The 18014-nt window shown below is 40.4% G+C and overlaps 2 protein-coding genes across 3 annotated transcripts in view; both read left to right on the top strand.

Annotated features, from left to right (window-relative positions):
- The window catches only part of SLC12A1 (solute carrier family 12 member 1), a 46178-nt gene extending 44296 nt beyond the window's left edge, over positions 1 to 1882 (top strand). The window contains exons 26-27 of the mRNA XM_041469017.1: positions 521 to 588; positions 1321 to 1882. Coding sequence (XP_041324951.1) covers positions 521 to 588; positions 1321 to 1456 — 204 coding nt within the window. The 3' untranslated portion in view covers positions 1457 to 1882. The remainder of the gene's footprint in view (positions 1 to 520; positions 589 to 1320) is intronic.
- Positions 1883 to 7550: 5668 nt separating this feature from the next.
- DUT (deoxyuridine triphosphatase) lies at positions 7551 to 14313 on the top strand. Of its 2 annotated transcripts, none has more exons than XM_041469138.1 (7): positions 7551 to 7668; positions 8233 to 8395; positions 9852 to 9943; positions 11032 to 11076; positions 12466 to 12540; positions 13461 to 13531; positions 13967 to 14313. In XM_041469138.1, the coding sequence occupies exons 2-7, from the start codon at positions 8235 to 8237 to the stop codon at positions 14021 to 14023; spliced, it is 501 nt and encodes a 166-aa protein (XP_041325072.1). In that variant the 5' UTR covers positions 7551 to 7668; positions 8233 to 8234; the 3' UTR covers positions 14024 to 14313. The 2 variants fall into 2 exon arrangements, with proteins under 2 accessions (XP_041325072.1, XP_041325071.1); XM_041469137.1 differs by having other exon boundaries at positions 7577 to 7839.
- The last annotated feature ends 3701 nt before the right edge of the window (positions 14314 to 18014 follow it).

Genomic DNA, 18014 nt, shown 5'->3' with positions numbered 1-18014 from the left:
TCACCTACATAGTATGTACAAGAACAGTGACATTTCTGTAAAAATTTTTCCTTCTGTAAAGAAGGAAAAATTTAAGATCTGAATGAAGAAAAATCTGCTTTTTACTTTCCCCAGGGAAAAATAATTTACAAAATCAGTTAAGATACTTCTATCTTACATAAATCTGCCCTGGTCTCTTGTTCCCTGTGACTTGTGATTAAGCCATAAAAATATTGAGGGCTTGAGCTCGATTATAAAGTAAGTTCAGTACAAAAATAATTCCTATCCCCAGGAAACCTTACAGAGGGGTGAACCATTAGAGTGGCCCCAATATAGCTACACCAATCAAAAAGTGTGGCTTAGCCTCATCTTTTGCCGTGGCTGAGACTCTGGACCCCAGAGCAGACCTGGCTTCCAGTGCTGGCAACACAACAGCAGAAAATCTTGCAGGCAAGGGGAAGAGTAGAAGTCCATAAGACACCAGAGGTGAGGATCACTGACCCAACTGATATTTTTCTTTTTCCTGTTGTGTTTTAATCAGAGTTACCGCCAAGTCCGTCTGAATGAACTCTTACAAGAGCACTCGAGAGCAGCCAACCTCATTGTCCTGTGAGTTGCAACATTTTTGATTTTAAGAATAATGTGTATTGGGATTCTGGGCTGGAGCTACAGAAACCCTTGTGTTAATTCACTGAGCACAAAAGTAATCTTTTAAGTACCTTCTGGAGGACTTGCATCTGGACTGATGCTTCTCTGAGACTGCACCGAGTATGAATCTTTCCTGGTGATGAAGAAATTGTATAAAGGAAAGGAGGCCACCAATAAAATTACCAAAAAAGGCCCTTTCCAGAAGCGATTTTTATTTACAGACATTTTTTATACACAGCTTCAATAAATTAGCTTGCACTTGTGATGCACAGATAAACCTCTCCAGTTCTATTAATTCAGTCTCAAAAAAAGGGGTGGTCATATAGTGCTTACCACAAATTGACCCATATTTTAAAACTCCCATCTCACAGTAACTGCAGATCAGAAAATAGACCGAAGGACCGCAAAACTGTGCATGCATTGCCTTTTTATAAAAATCATACTATGTGTGAGTTTTATGACCCCAAAAATATTTTTTACCAGTTTAAGGCTACAATCACAAGCAGTTCATGTCCAGTACAATCAGGTGAGCAAGGGTTTGCAAATTAACACCTTATGATATGAAAACAATCTTGTAGAGTAACGATATCAGTTGTATATGAACAGTGATGTTTTCTGCTTAGTATTTAATGAGAAGCCTAGGTTGCCCCCGCCTTCAAAATGGTAATTTTGTTTTTCCCTCTGCCTGAACAGGAGCCTCCCTGTGGCAAGAAAAGGAGCAGTGTCTGATTACCTGTACATGGCTTGGCTAGAAATTCTCTCCAAGAACCTTCCTCCAGTCTTAATGGTCAGAGGCAACCACAAAAATGTACTGACTTTCTACTCTTAGAAAAACATCAGTGCCTGGAATATGCCTTGCTTGATTCCAACAGCTATGTTTTTAATGGCAATGTGTCATCAAAGACACACTCATTTAATACGAATCTAAAATTTTCATAATTAACAGATTTTTTTTTTTTTCAAAAACCCAAAGCAAAGAATTAGAAAAAAGAAATGTAAATGGTCCCTGCTGGTGTTACACTCCAGTACAGGCAAAAGAAGGAAAATCTACCTATATGTCATATGAGACAGCAAATATTTTGAGCACACAAAGAAGAAATTCTTCTGATTTCATAAAGTATTGAAAAAGTTTTTGTTATTTATCCTAGAAAGCACAAATTAACTGTGATAAAACAGAAAGGATTAAATCTCTAAATTTTTCCAAACTGCACTACCATAGTTGCTAATGAGCACACAGTAGGATTCAAATTAAATGTGAGACAAAAACCTGCATGGCATCCATCAGGTGTAACTCATGAACTGATAGAATACATGCAATGATTTTTGATTGTAATATTGCCAAATTAGAACCTATGCCTACAGCAGATGCTTTTACCTAAAATGTTGTGCTAATTTAAATTAATTCAAACACTTCTAATTCAGTCACAAAAAATTAGATATATAAAAATATGGACTTTATTACAAGACTTTATAATGCATTTTCAAGCTCTGACATGCAATGGAATATGTGATTGAAATAATTAAATATTTTAAGTAAATTTCACCAAAAAATTAGTAAAACACTAAATATTCTGACAATTTTTGCTATGAATGTTAGGGTTAATACAATCTGACATTATACATTGGGATAATACGTACAGTGATTTATATAATTAGAAAACAAAAACTCATTAGCTGAGTTGAATGCCTTACTTCTGATTTATATAAAAGATTTCTCTCTTTTTTGACTTTCTAAATAATATTAATTATACACTAACTTAAAATAAAGGCAATTCATTATGTTGTGCAATTTTTCTATTTTCTACTCTGCAATGTTATGGTACTTTATAATTTCAGCTGTCAAGAAAAGCAGCTTCTCTTTTTAATGGATAAAGCTATATCCTATGTGTTAGCACTATTTAAATTAAACCATCAAGGAACATTTATTTATTTTCAGAAGTCCTGCAACTCTAAAAGAGACCGACCAACCAACAAGAAAGCCAGGGAACCCTGAATTTCACTAAATGTGTACTTTAAAGCAGGCCTCAGCTTCCATCTTGCTTGCATTATTAGAATTTAACTTGTAGTGGATTTAGCACTCCATCTCCAAAAATGACAAATATTTAATATTCATATTTTTTCTGAGTTCAACAGCAGCAATTCGGCAGAACATGGTAATGTAGCCCAGTAAGCCATGCTTTATTTTCTCTATTAAAGGCAGGATATGAAATATTGATATTTTCTCATAATGTTCTTCCTTGACTTCTCACACATTTACAATCAGGCTGAAGGCTCATTTTACAATCTAACTGCATTACACAGAAGTTTCCTCCATACACCAGACTTCCTGCACAACTCTGAGCAAACCAAAGCTCACATTCTGCACCTGCAAAACAAGGAGATCATTCTCATCCTTCACAGATCACAGCAGTGATACTGGAGCTTGCTGCATGCTGCCAGGTCCTTGAAGCTCCTTGTAGAATTGTGATGGTCATCATCCTCTCCACCTCACACAGATACAACCTGAATGGCACCCAGCCAAAGCCAAGCTTTTTAAGGCTCCACTTAGGCTTTGTGGGCTTCTTATCACAACCTACACAAGGACCTGGAGGAATTCTACACCTCTGTTAAGCCTTTTAATGATGCATATGACTGGGGATTGTTACTTAAATATTCCCAAGTACTGTAATTCTCAACCTGTAGGGAACATTGACCCAAACCGTTCTGGGGGACCCCAAGCAGGTCCAACAAGAGAAGGAGCACAAAATGAACCAGCAATGGCAATTTCAATACTACTCACACTTCTCTCTCACAAACACATTGCTATGGGCATTGCAAAAATAAATCCCAATAGATACCTTTCTAAATAAATAGTCATCAAAAACTAAGTATTAACATAGACATTTCTATAAAATTTCTTGCTTGCACTACAGTGACTAATTAGAAGTTGTACCCACACAACAGTGTAATGGAAAAAACTCAGGATGCAACAGCACTAAACTACCTGAAGGTGTTATTTCCACAAATTCCCAAGTAATTGAAACACAGTATTTTCCTAGCAGCTTCTACTCTCCCTCACCATGATTTCTGAATGTTTGTGGACCAATTTGAAGAGTATAGTAATTATGAACTATCTTAAATTGCAACTTAGATAACAAAATTTTGTTAGTCTACCTACCTCATTTCCAACTCCGTAAGACAGTTCTGTTGCAGTTGAGACAGCCACAACACACAGAGTAACACCTTACCACTGCAGAAGGCTTCAAGCCTCAGCCCTTCTTGTTCTTTAGCCCAGCCTTTTACCCGCTCATGTTGATGCACTGCCCCTGTGTGCCCTCTGCTCCCTTTGTGGTTGGTCAGTGCCCCTGGGCACTCCATGGCTCATTGCTGTCAGTGCTGCTCACCTGCTGCTCACAGCTGTGCCACTGGGGATGAGGCTGGGCCAGCCCCACTGCCAATCACCAAAACTGTGTGCCTATACAGCTCTTTATGTTATGCATAAAACAACTGCTGAATTTTAATCACCAAGTTAGTAACTACACTAATTACATGTTTGCAATCTTTAGGAGAAAAGACAGCTCTAACACTGTCTAGCACATTTTTAGCTTATTGCACTACCGGTTCCACAAGTTTATATAATTTAGGCTGGATTTGGCCAGTCATGACAAAAGCAAGCATGGGTAAAGTGACCAGGGACATTTAAGTGTGAAAATACCATTGCTATGAAGCAAGGACAAAGAACATTTTGAATTTTGTTCAAAAGCCTAGGCATCCTGCACAGCTAAGCTTGTGCCTAAGGGCCTGTTAAAATGATCCACTATTGTTCCTCTCATCAGTGACTCTTACCTTTCCCTCCTAATGTTAGTGGAGCTCCAACAGGTATCGCAGAAGGCATTTCATCATAGTTCAGAGACTACACTTTCCTTAAATCTTTTTACAGCCACTGGCATGTTGCCCATCTTGATCACATACCCCTAAAGCACAGTCCAGATTATGCTGTCCAGAACAGTATTCTTCCAATACTGATTTCACTAGATCACAACAGCGATTCTTTTTGAGGGGATTGTTTCTTTATTTTTAAATCAGCTACCCAACAGAGCAAGTAGAAAAGCTACCTAACCAAAAAGGCACTGCATTGTGAGGATTAACAACTGTAACTACACTGCAAAAAGCATGTTGTTATCCTACTTCACACTTGAAGGAGTTTCCACTCAATCTTCATCATCACAAAGTACAAAGCTCCAGCCACCAGCATAGGAAATTTCATCAGTCTTAAACCTCAGCAATTTTCATTACATCTTTGAAAAGTCCTACCAAAAGCTTTCCTGACTGAGCAATACTAATCCGCAGAAAACCTAGACATTTCTCATTTTTTCTCTCTTTTTCTCTAATTCCATGTGGGATTTCAAGATCTTTTCAGCAAAAGCAGTTTCAGCACCTGATCAGTAGTTTACAAACCAGACACATCAACAGGTAACAGGAATCTGCACTGCAGTTGTACATATGGGGCAAACAGCTACAAGCAGTCTTAGTTACTACTGACTCATTTAACTCCCCTTAGCTGTTTGTCACCTCCCCTCAGGCAGAGGTCCCTGACCTGTCAGCAAAGCTGGGGGAACACAGTGTGAGTAACCCTCAGTATTTTCAGCTTGAATTTCAGGGGTCTCCCTCAAACTTCTTCCTCTGGTGGTTTGGTGTCATTGGACTTCAAGGAAGTGAGTGTGGATCACTCCAAGATCCTGCTCTGCCTCCCTCCTTACCTCTCCAGCTCTTGGCAGCAGAACAAAAACCTTCAGTGCTGCAGCTCTTTGCTTCATGAGTGACTCATCACTCAAGTTACAGATGAGGAAAGTCAAGGTTTTGCAAGTGTTGTGCTTCAGCAGAGGTCAGGCCACTGTTCAAACATCTGTTCATGCCGGTACCCAGGGCACAGCCCCCTGGCAGCTGTGCAGGCCATCGAGACCCTGTGGCCAGCACTGCTGAGGGAACAGCTCACACTGGCCTTGACTCTGCAAGGAAAAATGGAAACAAACAAATACAGCGAGTTGCAGCTCTCCACAAACAAGTGCAATAACCCACAATCATGCCATTGGCTGGAATTTCATCAGAGGAAATTAAGTTTCAAACAAAATCAAACACACTAAGGTTGTCAGGAACAGAGTAAAAAAGCAATGGCAAAATTCCACAACTCCCATGCTGTGCTGCAAACATGCAATCAAAAATAAAGTTTCATTATAAACAGACAACATCATTACAGCCTTTTTTAATTACAAACCTTCATCATTATGGAAGAGAAAGCTGTGCTAAGTAAGAATGGGGTGGGAAGTCACTGTTGTAAAGCCAGGGTTTTCTTCTAATAAAAATCCTCATTTTAAGACCAAAACTTCAATGCGGAGAATTTTGTGGCTACTACCCCAATAGAGGCTCTGTTTGTTTCTGTGTACAACAAAGCAGCCTCCACTCATGCTCTCAGTCCAGGCAAAAACGCAGATGATTTCAGTTTATCTCAGTATTGTTTTTCAAAGCCAGGAGGAAATGCCCAGTGGAGAGCAGCAGTTATCAGCGATCAGGAATGCAGGAAGATTTCCTGACTCTACAGAGCAAGCAACATATTCCCAGAACCAAGGTAAACTTGCTTTTAGACTTCAGGCATAAGGCTGGGGGGTTCCCCTTGTAAAGATCTGGAAAAAAACAAGTGTCACTCAGCTGAGTCCTTTCTCTTTAATAGTATTTTTGGATGAGTCCTCCTCTATTTTATTCATGGACTTCCAGGCTACCTCAAGCGGAGTTTAGAACCCAGCCTGCTTCCCCAAGTCTGGCCACTCATAAAACTGGTCCTTTTCTATACTATAATGCAGGATGCAGTCATAAACTCCATAAAGTCCTGCTTGTATAAATAAACATTTACAATTAGATATTAGTTTGATACAACTTCAATTCCCATAAACTTCAATTTTTGGATAGCTTACATCAGAAGCCATAAAATATTTTCAGTAGTTTTTTCACATGAGTCTGTGTTACATATATATTGTCCTTCAAACAGTTCATACTATTAGACTGAAAATACTGAACAGGAAAAAAAGAAAGCCCAAATTAGGACATCCTTAAAAATACCTTTCACAACTGAACTGCAATGTGTAGTAAAGGTTTCACTGCCATCTGGCTGCGTTTAGAAAATACAGCAAGGAGACCATCACATACACTTAAGCATTTAAAACAAAAATCACAAAGACGTGTTGTTTGACAAAATCTAGACCAGCAAAAAGAATCCCAAAGTCTGTAGCTATTATGCAGAGCCAAATACCTCTATTAGCCTCACCAGGGACAATTTTCAAACTATGAATCCAATGGATTCATAGATGTGGATTTTCAGCCCACAGCAGAGCCATGGGGGAATTGAGGAAATTCCCTATTCCTAGGGATATAGATATGTCCTGTGGAATATATCCATATATAGATAGATATGTAGATAGAAAGATGGAGATATAGGAAAAATAAGGGGGAAATTACATCATAAATCGAATGGCAAGATGGCAGAGCGTATTAAAGACAATGAAGTAAGTCTTCTGCTGTGAGACAGAACAGGGCAGGCCTAGCATTGACAGGTTTTCCCATCCACCTCATTGTCAAGAACTGTTCTCCTCTCGTAAGGCAAACGCTTCTGACGCGGCCTGACCATTTCTGAAGGAGTCTCCTTCTGCCTCTACTGTGTGCAACGGGCTCTCAGATCTGCTTTAACAGCAAGATCAGACTGGATGCTCTCCAGAGCTCCCTCTCAGCCCCAAGCACGCCGTGCCTGTGGCTGTTTGCCGGCCGCGGGGCAGCCCTGTGCTCGGCCACGCCGGCTGTGCAGCGCGGGAACCAGGACGGCCCCGGGGCTCCTCTGAGGGCGCGGCGACCGCCCGAGCCAGCCCCGGCCCCGCCCGCCCGTGCAGCCGCAATCACGTCCCCCGGCAACGCCGCGCGGCCCGCGGGGTCCGCCCGCCAGCCTGCGGCAGCGCCGCCGCCGCGTCCCGAGGGGCGTCCCGGGCCGGGCTGCTGCCCGAGGGGCTGCGCCGGCAGGTAGAGCCCGGACAGGGGAAGAAAAGGGCGCCGGCACTCCGCCCGCGCCCCATGAGCCGTGCAGACCGCGGCGGGGAGCGCCTGGCGAGCGGTCCATGGCGCGCTTCCCACACGGCGGCGGCGCTATGTTGGCCCGGTGCCTCCGGTGGCTCCGGCACCCCTACGGGCGCTGTAAGGAGGGGGTGGGGGAGTTGCGGGGCAGCATACACTGCCCAGCCCGCAGCCCTCGGGGGCTTTGGGGTATACACGCTCCCCAGCCGCACCGGCGGCCCGCTCGGTGCCCCTCAGGGGCCGCCCGGCTGTGCCGCGCTGGCCGCGGTTTGGGGTGATGGGCGAGCCCTGCCTGACACACGGGGCGGGACCCTCAGTGCGGGCGCGGGGTGCCCGGGAGGAGCTGGGCGAGGCCATTCTCACCGAGGGGGGAATGGGGTTGCGCCGCGCGCGGAGAGGCCGCGGACGGGCCGGCTTCTCCCCCTGCTCCCGCCCCCATGGGCCGCGCCGCGTTTTGGCGGGTTTTTGGCGTGCGGGTGGCCATCCCTCACGGCGTCTCTCCCGCTCCCTCAGCCATGCCCGCCTCCGAGGCCGTGCCGCAGCCGTCCCCCAGCAAGAGGCAGAAGGGCTCGGGGCCTGGAGAAGCCTCCGCACGGCTGCGCTTCACCAAGCTGTCCGAGAACGCCTTCGCCCCCTCCAGGGGCTCCGCGCGCGCTGCGGGCTACGATCTGTACAGGTGAGGGAGGGTGCGGGCACGGCAGCCGCGGCGGAGCCCGCGCTCGTGCCGCCCCGCTCGGCGAGCCCTGGGCACGGGGCTCCGGCGGCTGAGAGAGCCCTCGTGGCCTCTTGCCGAGCCGAGTCCCGCTGGCCATGCAGGAGAGGAGGCCAGAGCTGATCTAGTCGTAGCTCCCTTGCTCCTCCATCCTTGACCATTTTCGGGTATTTGTGGTCCAGCCATGTTACAGCATTGATTTCATCAGGCACAGATGCAGTCATTGACTGAAAGTCAGGCTTGACAGGGCATCCAGAATTGCTGTTGGTGCTCACATTGGCCAGGTTGCCTTCCTCTTGAAAGGAAAAAATGGTAGCGCACGTGGGCCCTCCTTTCCAGCACTTGTGCTTCTCTGCCTTCCTCTTTGCTCCGGGGTTGCTGCATGCCGAAGGGCCCTGTAGCAGTCTGATAGTGCTCCTAGCTGGAAACCACGTGGCTTCATGTACAGACTTAGGTTTTGGTTTGAATTAATAACGGCCCTTATTCAATGGCTTTCACTATGGTCAGGAATACCTGTAGCTAGACCTGTGGTTGTTTGCATAGTGCTTCTGTGATCAAGTCACTAGTTTTGAACAAGTGAACTCTGCTGATGCCACTTCTAACTTACCCCTTTTAGTATTACATAGAATAACCAGCCTTTTTCTTCCTTCACCTCTCTGACTTCTTTGCTGAAGATTTACTGCACCACACCTTACCCTTTTTTCTTTTTATCCCTTTCATCTCACCAGGTTTGTTTTTGTTCTTGTTCCAGTGTTGCACTGTAGACCTGGAAAAAGTCTATTTTATAGAAGACCTTTCATTGCTTCCCAGCATTTAAAAAACAGTTCTTTCTCAAGGTCAAGACATGACAAGTATTGTCACCACTGCTTTTCATTAGGCCTCCAGTTGGGTAGCTTCAGCAAGCTCTTAAAATCTCTGTAGTTAAGAGTTTCCAGGAGAATCATGTGAATCATGATCTATCGGACTGCTCAGAAAAAAAACATTGTTGCCTAAAAGTTAACTTAATACATTATTAATTTTGATTACAACTAGTTCATCTGCTGTAGAAAGTTTAGTCAGACTGTATCATTCATAAAGTTTCTGCTATTGCACAAAAAATGCACAACCACATTTACTTAATGGTTACTTTAAACTTGTATTTTTTTTTCTTATTAATTAAAAAAAAAAACATTTGAAACTGGCAATTGCAGGAGTATGCTGTTCAAATCACACTTCTGGAATCTTAAACTAGCACCATCAGAATAGCAACATATTGTGTTCAGGATCTGCATTAAAATTTGCAAATCTGTAAATATTTGTGTTAAATTTCATTGTATAAATTCCCTGGCAGTTTAATTCTGTGTAATTTTGTACCTTAAGTTACAGTAAAGAAACTTTAAAAAATATTCTATATAAACCAGTGTTTCTTTCTTTAATGTAGTGCCTATGACTGTGTGATACCACCCATGGAAAAGGCTGTGGTGAAAACAGACATTCAAATAGCACTTCCTTCTGGATGCTATGGCCGAGTAGGTGAGTACACAGCTGTCAAAAGGCTGCAGAGTCATTCTAGAGCAGGTTGGACAGCATCTTCACATTCAGATTCTTCCTAAAGCTTTCAGAATTAGTCAGCACAAAAAAGGGATGCCACGTGGCTGTGTGATTTACTTGATCTTGTGGTATTTTCCTGTTGCCTGTTGTCAGATACATTTGAGGTTTGGTGTATGTCGGGTGGCCAAAGGATGATCAGCAGACATGCCTGTACTTCACATGCAACTTCATAGGCCCCACAGTAGTTCATTATTTGTATGCAGTTTCAGAATTCAAATCACAAAGACTAATAGGTTATGGACATACAGAAAATGCATCCCTGGTTTTTTAAAAATTAACCCCAGAGTACCAGTGTAGTGGAATTTGATGACATATTGTGATAGAATAGTTGAGAGAACCTGTACAAGATATTTTGTTTATTTTGTGCATTCTTTATCTGAATTATGTATAAATTCTTAAAGTAAAAAAGCAATAGCCACTCCAGCGGAAGAACGTGATCAGAGTTTGTCACGTTCTTTTGTGTAAAAGAACACATGCATTTCTCTTATCCCAAAGAAAATTTTAAAGATCATACCATTTTTATTTCCACATCCCAGTAGCCTAAGGTAAGTAAAAACCCAAATCCCCACACATAATTTATCTGTGTATAACACTGCTTAGGAAATTCCTTGCCAGGTATTGTTTTCCTTCATAACTTAAATGGATTGACATAATACTCTTCTGAGATGATGCTGAACCAGTGGTAGTCACCAAGAATAAACCAAGATTAGACAGGCTGTCTGCTCCAGTTGCCTTCTCAGAGAAAACTACCCTGCAGTTGCAGGTCAAATAAAGACACATTTCCATTACTTAAAGATTGCAATTTTATTGTAGCCTGTTGCAGCTGTTACTCTGGTTAATATATATTTTACTGTAAAGTCTTAACAGTAATTCCTGTTATATGTTTATTTTAAAAAGACTGTGGAAACAATTGTCATTCCCAAGACTCTGTGCAAACACACTGTATAACCTATAAATAGTGTCTTTTTAAAGAAATAAATTGTAATACTTTAAAAAATATTCTTTTCTAGCACCACGTTCTGGTTTAGCTGCAAAGCACTTCATAGATGTTGGAGGTAAGCTTTTTGTTCTTTTTATTAAGACTTGGTAAGACTTCTTGATCACAGAAGTGCCTTAGTTTCACACTGTAATGTGCAAATAAATGAAGGCTTCTTGGGGAGTCTGGCAAAAGGAGGTACCTGGGTAACACCTGAGAGAGACAGGTCATCATAATTATGTTAACAATTTCTAAATTATAAAAAAGATTACTGATTTTTTATTTTTAAAAAATAACTGTATCATACTTCTGTAGGCAGTGCCTGCCATAGAAGTTACTTTTTGGCTTAGGCATTAAAGATGACTTCTTACATGCTGGTTTCTCCATTTTTTTAACAAGCAAGTTAATTTGAGAATTACATGTTTTTCTAAATTTTCAAAACTCAGGGAATACTCCCAGTGTTACTAGCACCTTAATTAGGAAGCTGTTCAGAAATGCCATTGGATTAACCCAAAACATTACATAAGAGGGCTGTGTAAATACCTTTTCCACACTGGAACTAGTGCAGAGATTGCATGGTAACTATGGATCATATGCACTACAATTTTTTCAAAAGCTGAAGGAGCTACTTTAAAAAATGGGGTTTTATTCTTAAATGTGCATTTTGTGGTTCAACATTAAAACTTCAATGTACACTCATACTGCAGTTTCCCTGGTGTTAGTAATCTCCAATGGCAGTACTTTGTATAAGCTGGGGACTGTCTTGCAATGGCATTTAATTTTAGTATTTAAATTATTTCTGCAAGTAGACTTCAAAATACATACTTGGGACCACAGGGAGGCCCAAACTCATGTTTTCTACTGGAAATACGTTTCTTCTACCTGAGAGAAAAACTCTAAAGAAGGAGAACATAATTATTTTAATGTGCACTGGTAGCAAATCTTCTGAACTATGTGGTTAATACAGTCATACAAAATACAAGAGTAAGCTAGTTTTAGTCTTGGTGCTAGAATATAGCTGTATGACAGTCATTTCCTTACAGCTCTGATTCTGTTACTTTGCCAGAGGTAGAGGATTTGGATCTGTGCAAATCTATAGCTCTCAAATGAAATGTTAGAGTTAAGAACAGATTTCTGCTTGACACAGAACGAGCTGAAGTTAGCAGAACAAATGGGCCCTGAATTTAGTCAGCTGTCTTGATTTCAGATAGGTTTGCTAGTAAAATTAGTAGTACAGTGGTAAAGCATTTCTTGACATGTGATGGTGTTTTACAGTTCCTTTTGCAAGACTGATTAGCATTTTTGGATCTCAGTATCTGCATATATATTGTTAGTTGTGCATCAGAAGTATAAAGGATGTCATTATGAGATACTGTAATCATTTATTAATCTAAACCTTAATCTAATCTTAGTTATCTCATACACTGACATTTACTAACTGGGTATCTCTCAAAATTTCTCATGACAGCTGGTGTTATTGACGAGGATTACAGGGGAAATGTTGGTGTGGTACTGTTCAACTTTGGCAAGGAGTCATTTGAAGGTAAGTGTTAAGCCTGCCAAGCCTATTTTCAGCCATCTGACTGGGAACAAGAAACTAAGGGGGTTTTTCAAGTTTATGCAGAGGTAGAACTAGCTGGGAACATCTTTCCTCTCTCAGTTAACAAAAACATAGATACTTAATGTCCTGTCAAGGGAACATGTAAAGATTCTACTCATAGCAAATTAAACAGAAAGCAAAAAAACTGCTCCCCAAACCACCACACCACTGCAAAAGCAAACCAAAATATCTCTACTTAGCTAAGCTTTAGATTCACAAGCTGCTCTGACATGCAAATTTAATTAAGTTACTACCTTTCTCTGAAAAACAAAATTAGCTGAGCATTATTTGAGAAAAACCTTCTCCAGAATCCTGGGAAACATGAGTAACAAAGACAGCGTTATCCAGTCATTACACTATCTTTCTGCAAAAAGTCAGTTTTAAGTTTCAGAGCCCAATTGCAAGAGATGTGCTTTTGTGGCCTCTTCTGCATCTTCACATCACAAGCTGCTTATGGAAGTTCTTTGAGCCAGGTTGGTTATTAGTGAGAAACTCGGTTTTCCTTTTATCAGTTTGCCTTTTTCCCCCCCAGATTCCTGTGTCTAGTTCATAAAAGGAGCTGCATTATCCATACAGCCGTTCCTCCACCTCTGCAGTACTTGTACATAATGAATTTAAGATGCCAGAGTGTGGCAGCAGGAATGAATGGAAAGGCCTTGAGCTGGTACAGCTGCTGACATTCACCAAACAAAAGTTTATCTTGACCTGTATTTTTCTGGGTCTGTTAACGTCTATTTAGATAAGTTTCAAATAAGTGTTTTCACTTTTAGTATATTCTGATATTCTTGAAAGGAGATTGTCTAAAGTCTATATTCATTGTTCACTTTTTTGAAGGAACTAATAATGTTTTAACTTCTCTGCAGTTAAAAAAGGGGATAGAATTGCCCAGCTCATCTGTGAACGCATTTATTATCCAGAGCTAGAAGAAGTTGAAGTAAGTTGACAAAAGAAAATATTTCTGCTTTTTCAATGATGATTAGTATAAGATACTTGTATATAAAAGGAAATTTATTATAAATTTAATTACTAAAATTACTAAATTTACTAAAATTACTTTCAGTGGTAAAACTGCATAGCAGCAGTACTACCTGAATGAAAGTCTTGATTCTTTGTACATACTTGCATAGACTTTTTTTTCTTTTTTGTAAGTTTTCAGTTTTTGAAGAACAGTTCAGTATATACTAGAAATGGTTGTCTCATAAGCATTTGTTTAAGCTTGTACAAAAGATATTCTGAAGTGTCTTGCATACATTTTTCTGTTTCTTAATTATAAGTCTTGTTACAAGTAAATGATAGACAATATTTCTTGTAGAGAAGCAAAAGGCAAGTTAAGGCACTAAACCAGGTTATCATAATTGATGTCTTTCAGGCTCTGGATGATACAGAACGTGGTGAAGGTGGCTTTGGCTCTACTGGAAAGAACTGAAAATTACTTGAATACGCTTACTATTTTTGTTTTTTGCTATACTATTTCTAAATTTTCATCTGAATTAGAAATAGGATTTTTGGAGTACATAAAAATATTTCAAGTTTTATTGAGACTTCTCTGTATCTATCCTCCAGTGAATTTGTTTGCATAATGAGGAAATGTGCAGGACTGGCTTGACTTACTAGTTGATGTATTATTTTTTCTTTCAAGATGTTTGGTCCTCAGCAATGAGAACACATTGTTTATGTGGCAATTATACTATAATAAATGAAACAATAACTTAATGATATATTTTATTTTACTCACCTAAACTACAACAGCCAATTGTTCCCTTGCCAGTTTTTGCTGTCTTCCACATGGCTCAGGTTTTCATACTGAGAGCCTATTTCATGCAGCATCAGTGACAGTATTGATAGGACTTCCCACTCTGATAGCAAAATCAGAATAAGACAAAGATATTCAATATTGCATCCTCTACAATCTATCCAAATACTTGTGTTTCTGTTCAAAGCTAAAGTTCTGACTTTGATCCTTAGCTGATCTTCAAGTGGCCAATTTTTCAGCTCTATTAAAAGAAAAAGCAATACAGTGTTTGAGTTAAATAACACAACTCATCTGGAAATAACTTCTGTGTAGTAAATAAGAGCTATGAATTACACTTTTGGGATATTTGTTACAAATTTATCAATATGTTACTGTATGGAAGAAAAATTCTGGTAATTATTGAAGCAGTGCAGAGTTTGATTTTTTAAGTTCACTTTTGTCCAGTTAACAGAATTTTTTTTGAATCTGTCCTAAACCTGATCCAATAAGTGTGTGGAATTTCTTAAATGACTGTCTAACTTTTAGGTAAAAGAACGTGAAGAGAAGAAACAAAAAAGGAAAGAAAAGTGACTATTTTCCCACTTTCTGTAAAAGAATTAGAAAAGGCTCTGAAGCTCTCACTTTCTTCCTGCAGCTGTCTGTACTTTAAGATTTTCTTACCGGAAAGATCACAGGTAGGAAATACTTTAAGTTTTAGCAGTGGAAAGGTGTGCTCTTTGTAGGCTGATGTTCATACTGCTCTTCTGCTGGGTAGTTTCAGCTCAGGATAGTCCTGTCAGTATTAGTTTCATATTCTTGTCTAGGACTATTTTTAGTGTAGTAGGCCCAAAATACTGCACATTTTATACATTTTATCCTGCCCACTCCTGCAAGGAGCTGGAAAATAAAGAGCAGTGTGACTGCATTTAGATCCCTTCAGCCATGGGATACTGGCTTGGCAGTGCTGAAACAAGAAGTAGATTCATCTTTGTCTAGGGTAGAAGCCTTTTCCTCCAAGTGCTTTATATGTTGATCAGCCATTTTGCTGTTGGTCCTTACCCCTCCTCAGAGCCCTGCGCTTGGATCTGTACACCCAGACAGACCATCAGGAGCAGGCACACCCTGCAACAGACCACTGGAAGCAAGGAGCACATCATACCAGTGCAGTCTAAATGAACTGGGAAAGCTGAGCTTGACACTACTTTTATTCAGTAACCTGCCAAAAAGGAACTTAAAGGCTATTTAAAGGTCTTAAAATCTATGATCCTTTTGTGAAAAGCTGTTTCCTCTTCCGGGACTGGAAGACAAGAGACAGTTTTACTGCAATTTTTAGTTTCCACCTCCCAAAGCAAACACCCAGCAGGGGTTCCACTGATGCAAGTCCTTTTTTAAAACAGATGCTACAAAAGGCCTCACTTGGAACAGCAACCTACAAGGAAGAAGTTGGAGTTCAGGTGATACTCATTATTCGTTGTACCTGATGGAAACTGATCTGATTTCCATTTTTGAAAATAATGCTAATACTACAGATTCTGAGATAAGTATTTGCTTAAAAACGCACAATCTCAGGAGCTATCTCAGATATATGAAGAAGAAACAGATTTACATATGCATGCCGGCAGTAACTTGTCAAAATTAAAGCCATTATCTGTCATTACCAGAAAAGGCTCACTTGTTTTGAAAATCGGTATGGGGGAGTTCCTTTCCATTGTTTCTCAGTATTTCTCTAGAGAAGTGCGTCACGAGTTTGAGATTGCTGCAAGGCGCTTCCCAGTAAGGACCTTGAGAATGTTTATCTGAAATGAGAAATGCTTTCAAGCTTACCTCTACACTGAGCTCTCCCGTGTGCATCAAGCCATTGCATATGGGTAAGGAATCCTGGTGATTCCTGTTAGGGTGTTGGGGTTTGTTTTTCTTCAATAGAAGTAGCAAATCTGTGAAAGACAAATATTTCTACCCAGGCAACAAGAGTTACCACTGTACTGAAAGTTCTAAAGTTGATATTGCTACTGTGCATCAAGGCCTGCATTTAAAACTTGTAGAAACTTTGTACTGGGACTGAGTAGAGGCTTCTTGAAACAGCATTTGCTACTCTATGGTTCAAACCAAGCTATCTACATCTTTTATTTATAGTCCCACAATTTGGTTAATATGAAAAATAATACCCCCCCAATTATTTTCATGTTCCCTATAATATCTATGTTAGAAAAGTATATTATCTTGGTATCTGGCAAGAGAGAGAGGACTGGGAAACAATTTCTTTCTTTACTTTGTCTGAGACTTGTCCTACCTCCATTACCTAGTTGTAAATCAGTTTTGTAATTCAGTGACAAACTGCCTAAGTGTGTCATTGAGTGCACATGCTTCAGCTCAGCCAGTACCTTCAGAAGTTACCCAGCAGTGTGCACAGGGCTCACTTCTGTGTAGACAGATTCATGTCTCCAGAGCCTGCCACTGGGGTGTGATCCTCAGGGCTCACTGCAGGTATGAAACTGAAGAGATGTAAAGCTATTTGCAAAGTAACAAAATGATAATCACTTCAAGTAAAAATTACATTGGGCTGTTCTCCACTATCACTGACCAGTTCCAGGCAAAGCTACTCTTTAATTCAACTACTCACATTTGTGAGAGGAGTTACCTAAAGCCTGAAGAACAATCTTGTGGAACATCTTCTGTGTAAATGAAACATGAAGATTATAAATTAAAAGAAATTTGTTGGGAATTCTTATCTACAGCAGAAAAGAACATCTTCCTGCAAGGAAAGGAGGAGGACATTGCTGACTAACAATCTACTTCCTTTTTTTTTTTTAGAAATGGATATGACTTGTTACAGGGATAGAGGAAATCTGGCCTTTCACCCCAGGTGAATTTGGAAGAAAGTTGAGATGCTTAGCCCCACATTCACCTCCATGGTTTGAGTTATATTATGATATTTGAAAGGGTTCTATTTTTTTATTTCAGCTGCAATATTTACGGTAAACTCTATGTCCTTAAAAAGGCAGAGGATCATAAGCTGATGAGGGTTTTGAAGGAACATGGGATTCCTATACAATTCCTACCACTTGAACTCTCCACTTTTGGACAAAAATCTTGTAACAAAAATTCTGGCAGTAACACCACTGCTACCATTGATCTTTAGTTCTTTCTTTCCCCCAGAGTGTTAACCTGGTGTTTAGTAGTTGAGAATTTAGGCACAGCTTCCTCAGCTGTTATATTACTCTATGACATGGTAGGAATTTTTTTAATCTATTTAATGTTTTCTAGATCAGCCACTAGATGGCACTTAAAGTTTGCTTTCTTTTCCACTTCTTTTTCAGAGGTATTTTTCAAAGATCTGTTCATCTATAATTAAGAGTTGATGACTCCCACTGGGACTATGTTGGTGGAAAGAAAGATGCAGCAATATTTGAGTGAAAGCAGGCAAAAGTATAACCATTAAAAGGGGAACAATGACAATAATTTAAATAAGATTTGGGTGGTTGCCGTGTTTGCATAATCCCTCCTGGCATGCAAGAGCAGTAGAGAAGCCTGTGGCTTTTCTCTCCTGCTGCGTTTCAACAAAAATGGAAAATTGTAATGAACAGCAACATTTTTCCTATCTTTCATATTCACTCTATTCTTGCTCTCTCTTCCTCCATTTCTTTAAGTGGAATGCAGACTACTTAAGGATTGCATTGTAATGAAA

This window comes from Pyrgilauda ruficollis, unplaced genomic scaffold, assembly GCF_017590135.1.
Source record: "Pyrgilauda ruficollis isolate IOZ18807 unplaced genomic scaffold, ASM1759013v1 scaffold23, whole genome shotgun sequence".
Taxonomy (NCBI): domain Eukaryota; kingdom Metazoa; phylum Chordata; class Aves; order Passeriformes; family Passeridae; genus Pyrgilauda; species Pyrgilauda ruficollis.
The sequence above is the reverse complement of the archived record's forward strand: the minus strand, read 5'-3'. Positions and strand labels throughout refer to the sequence as shown.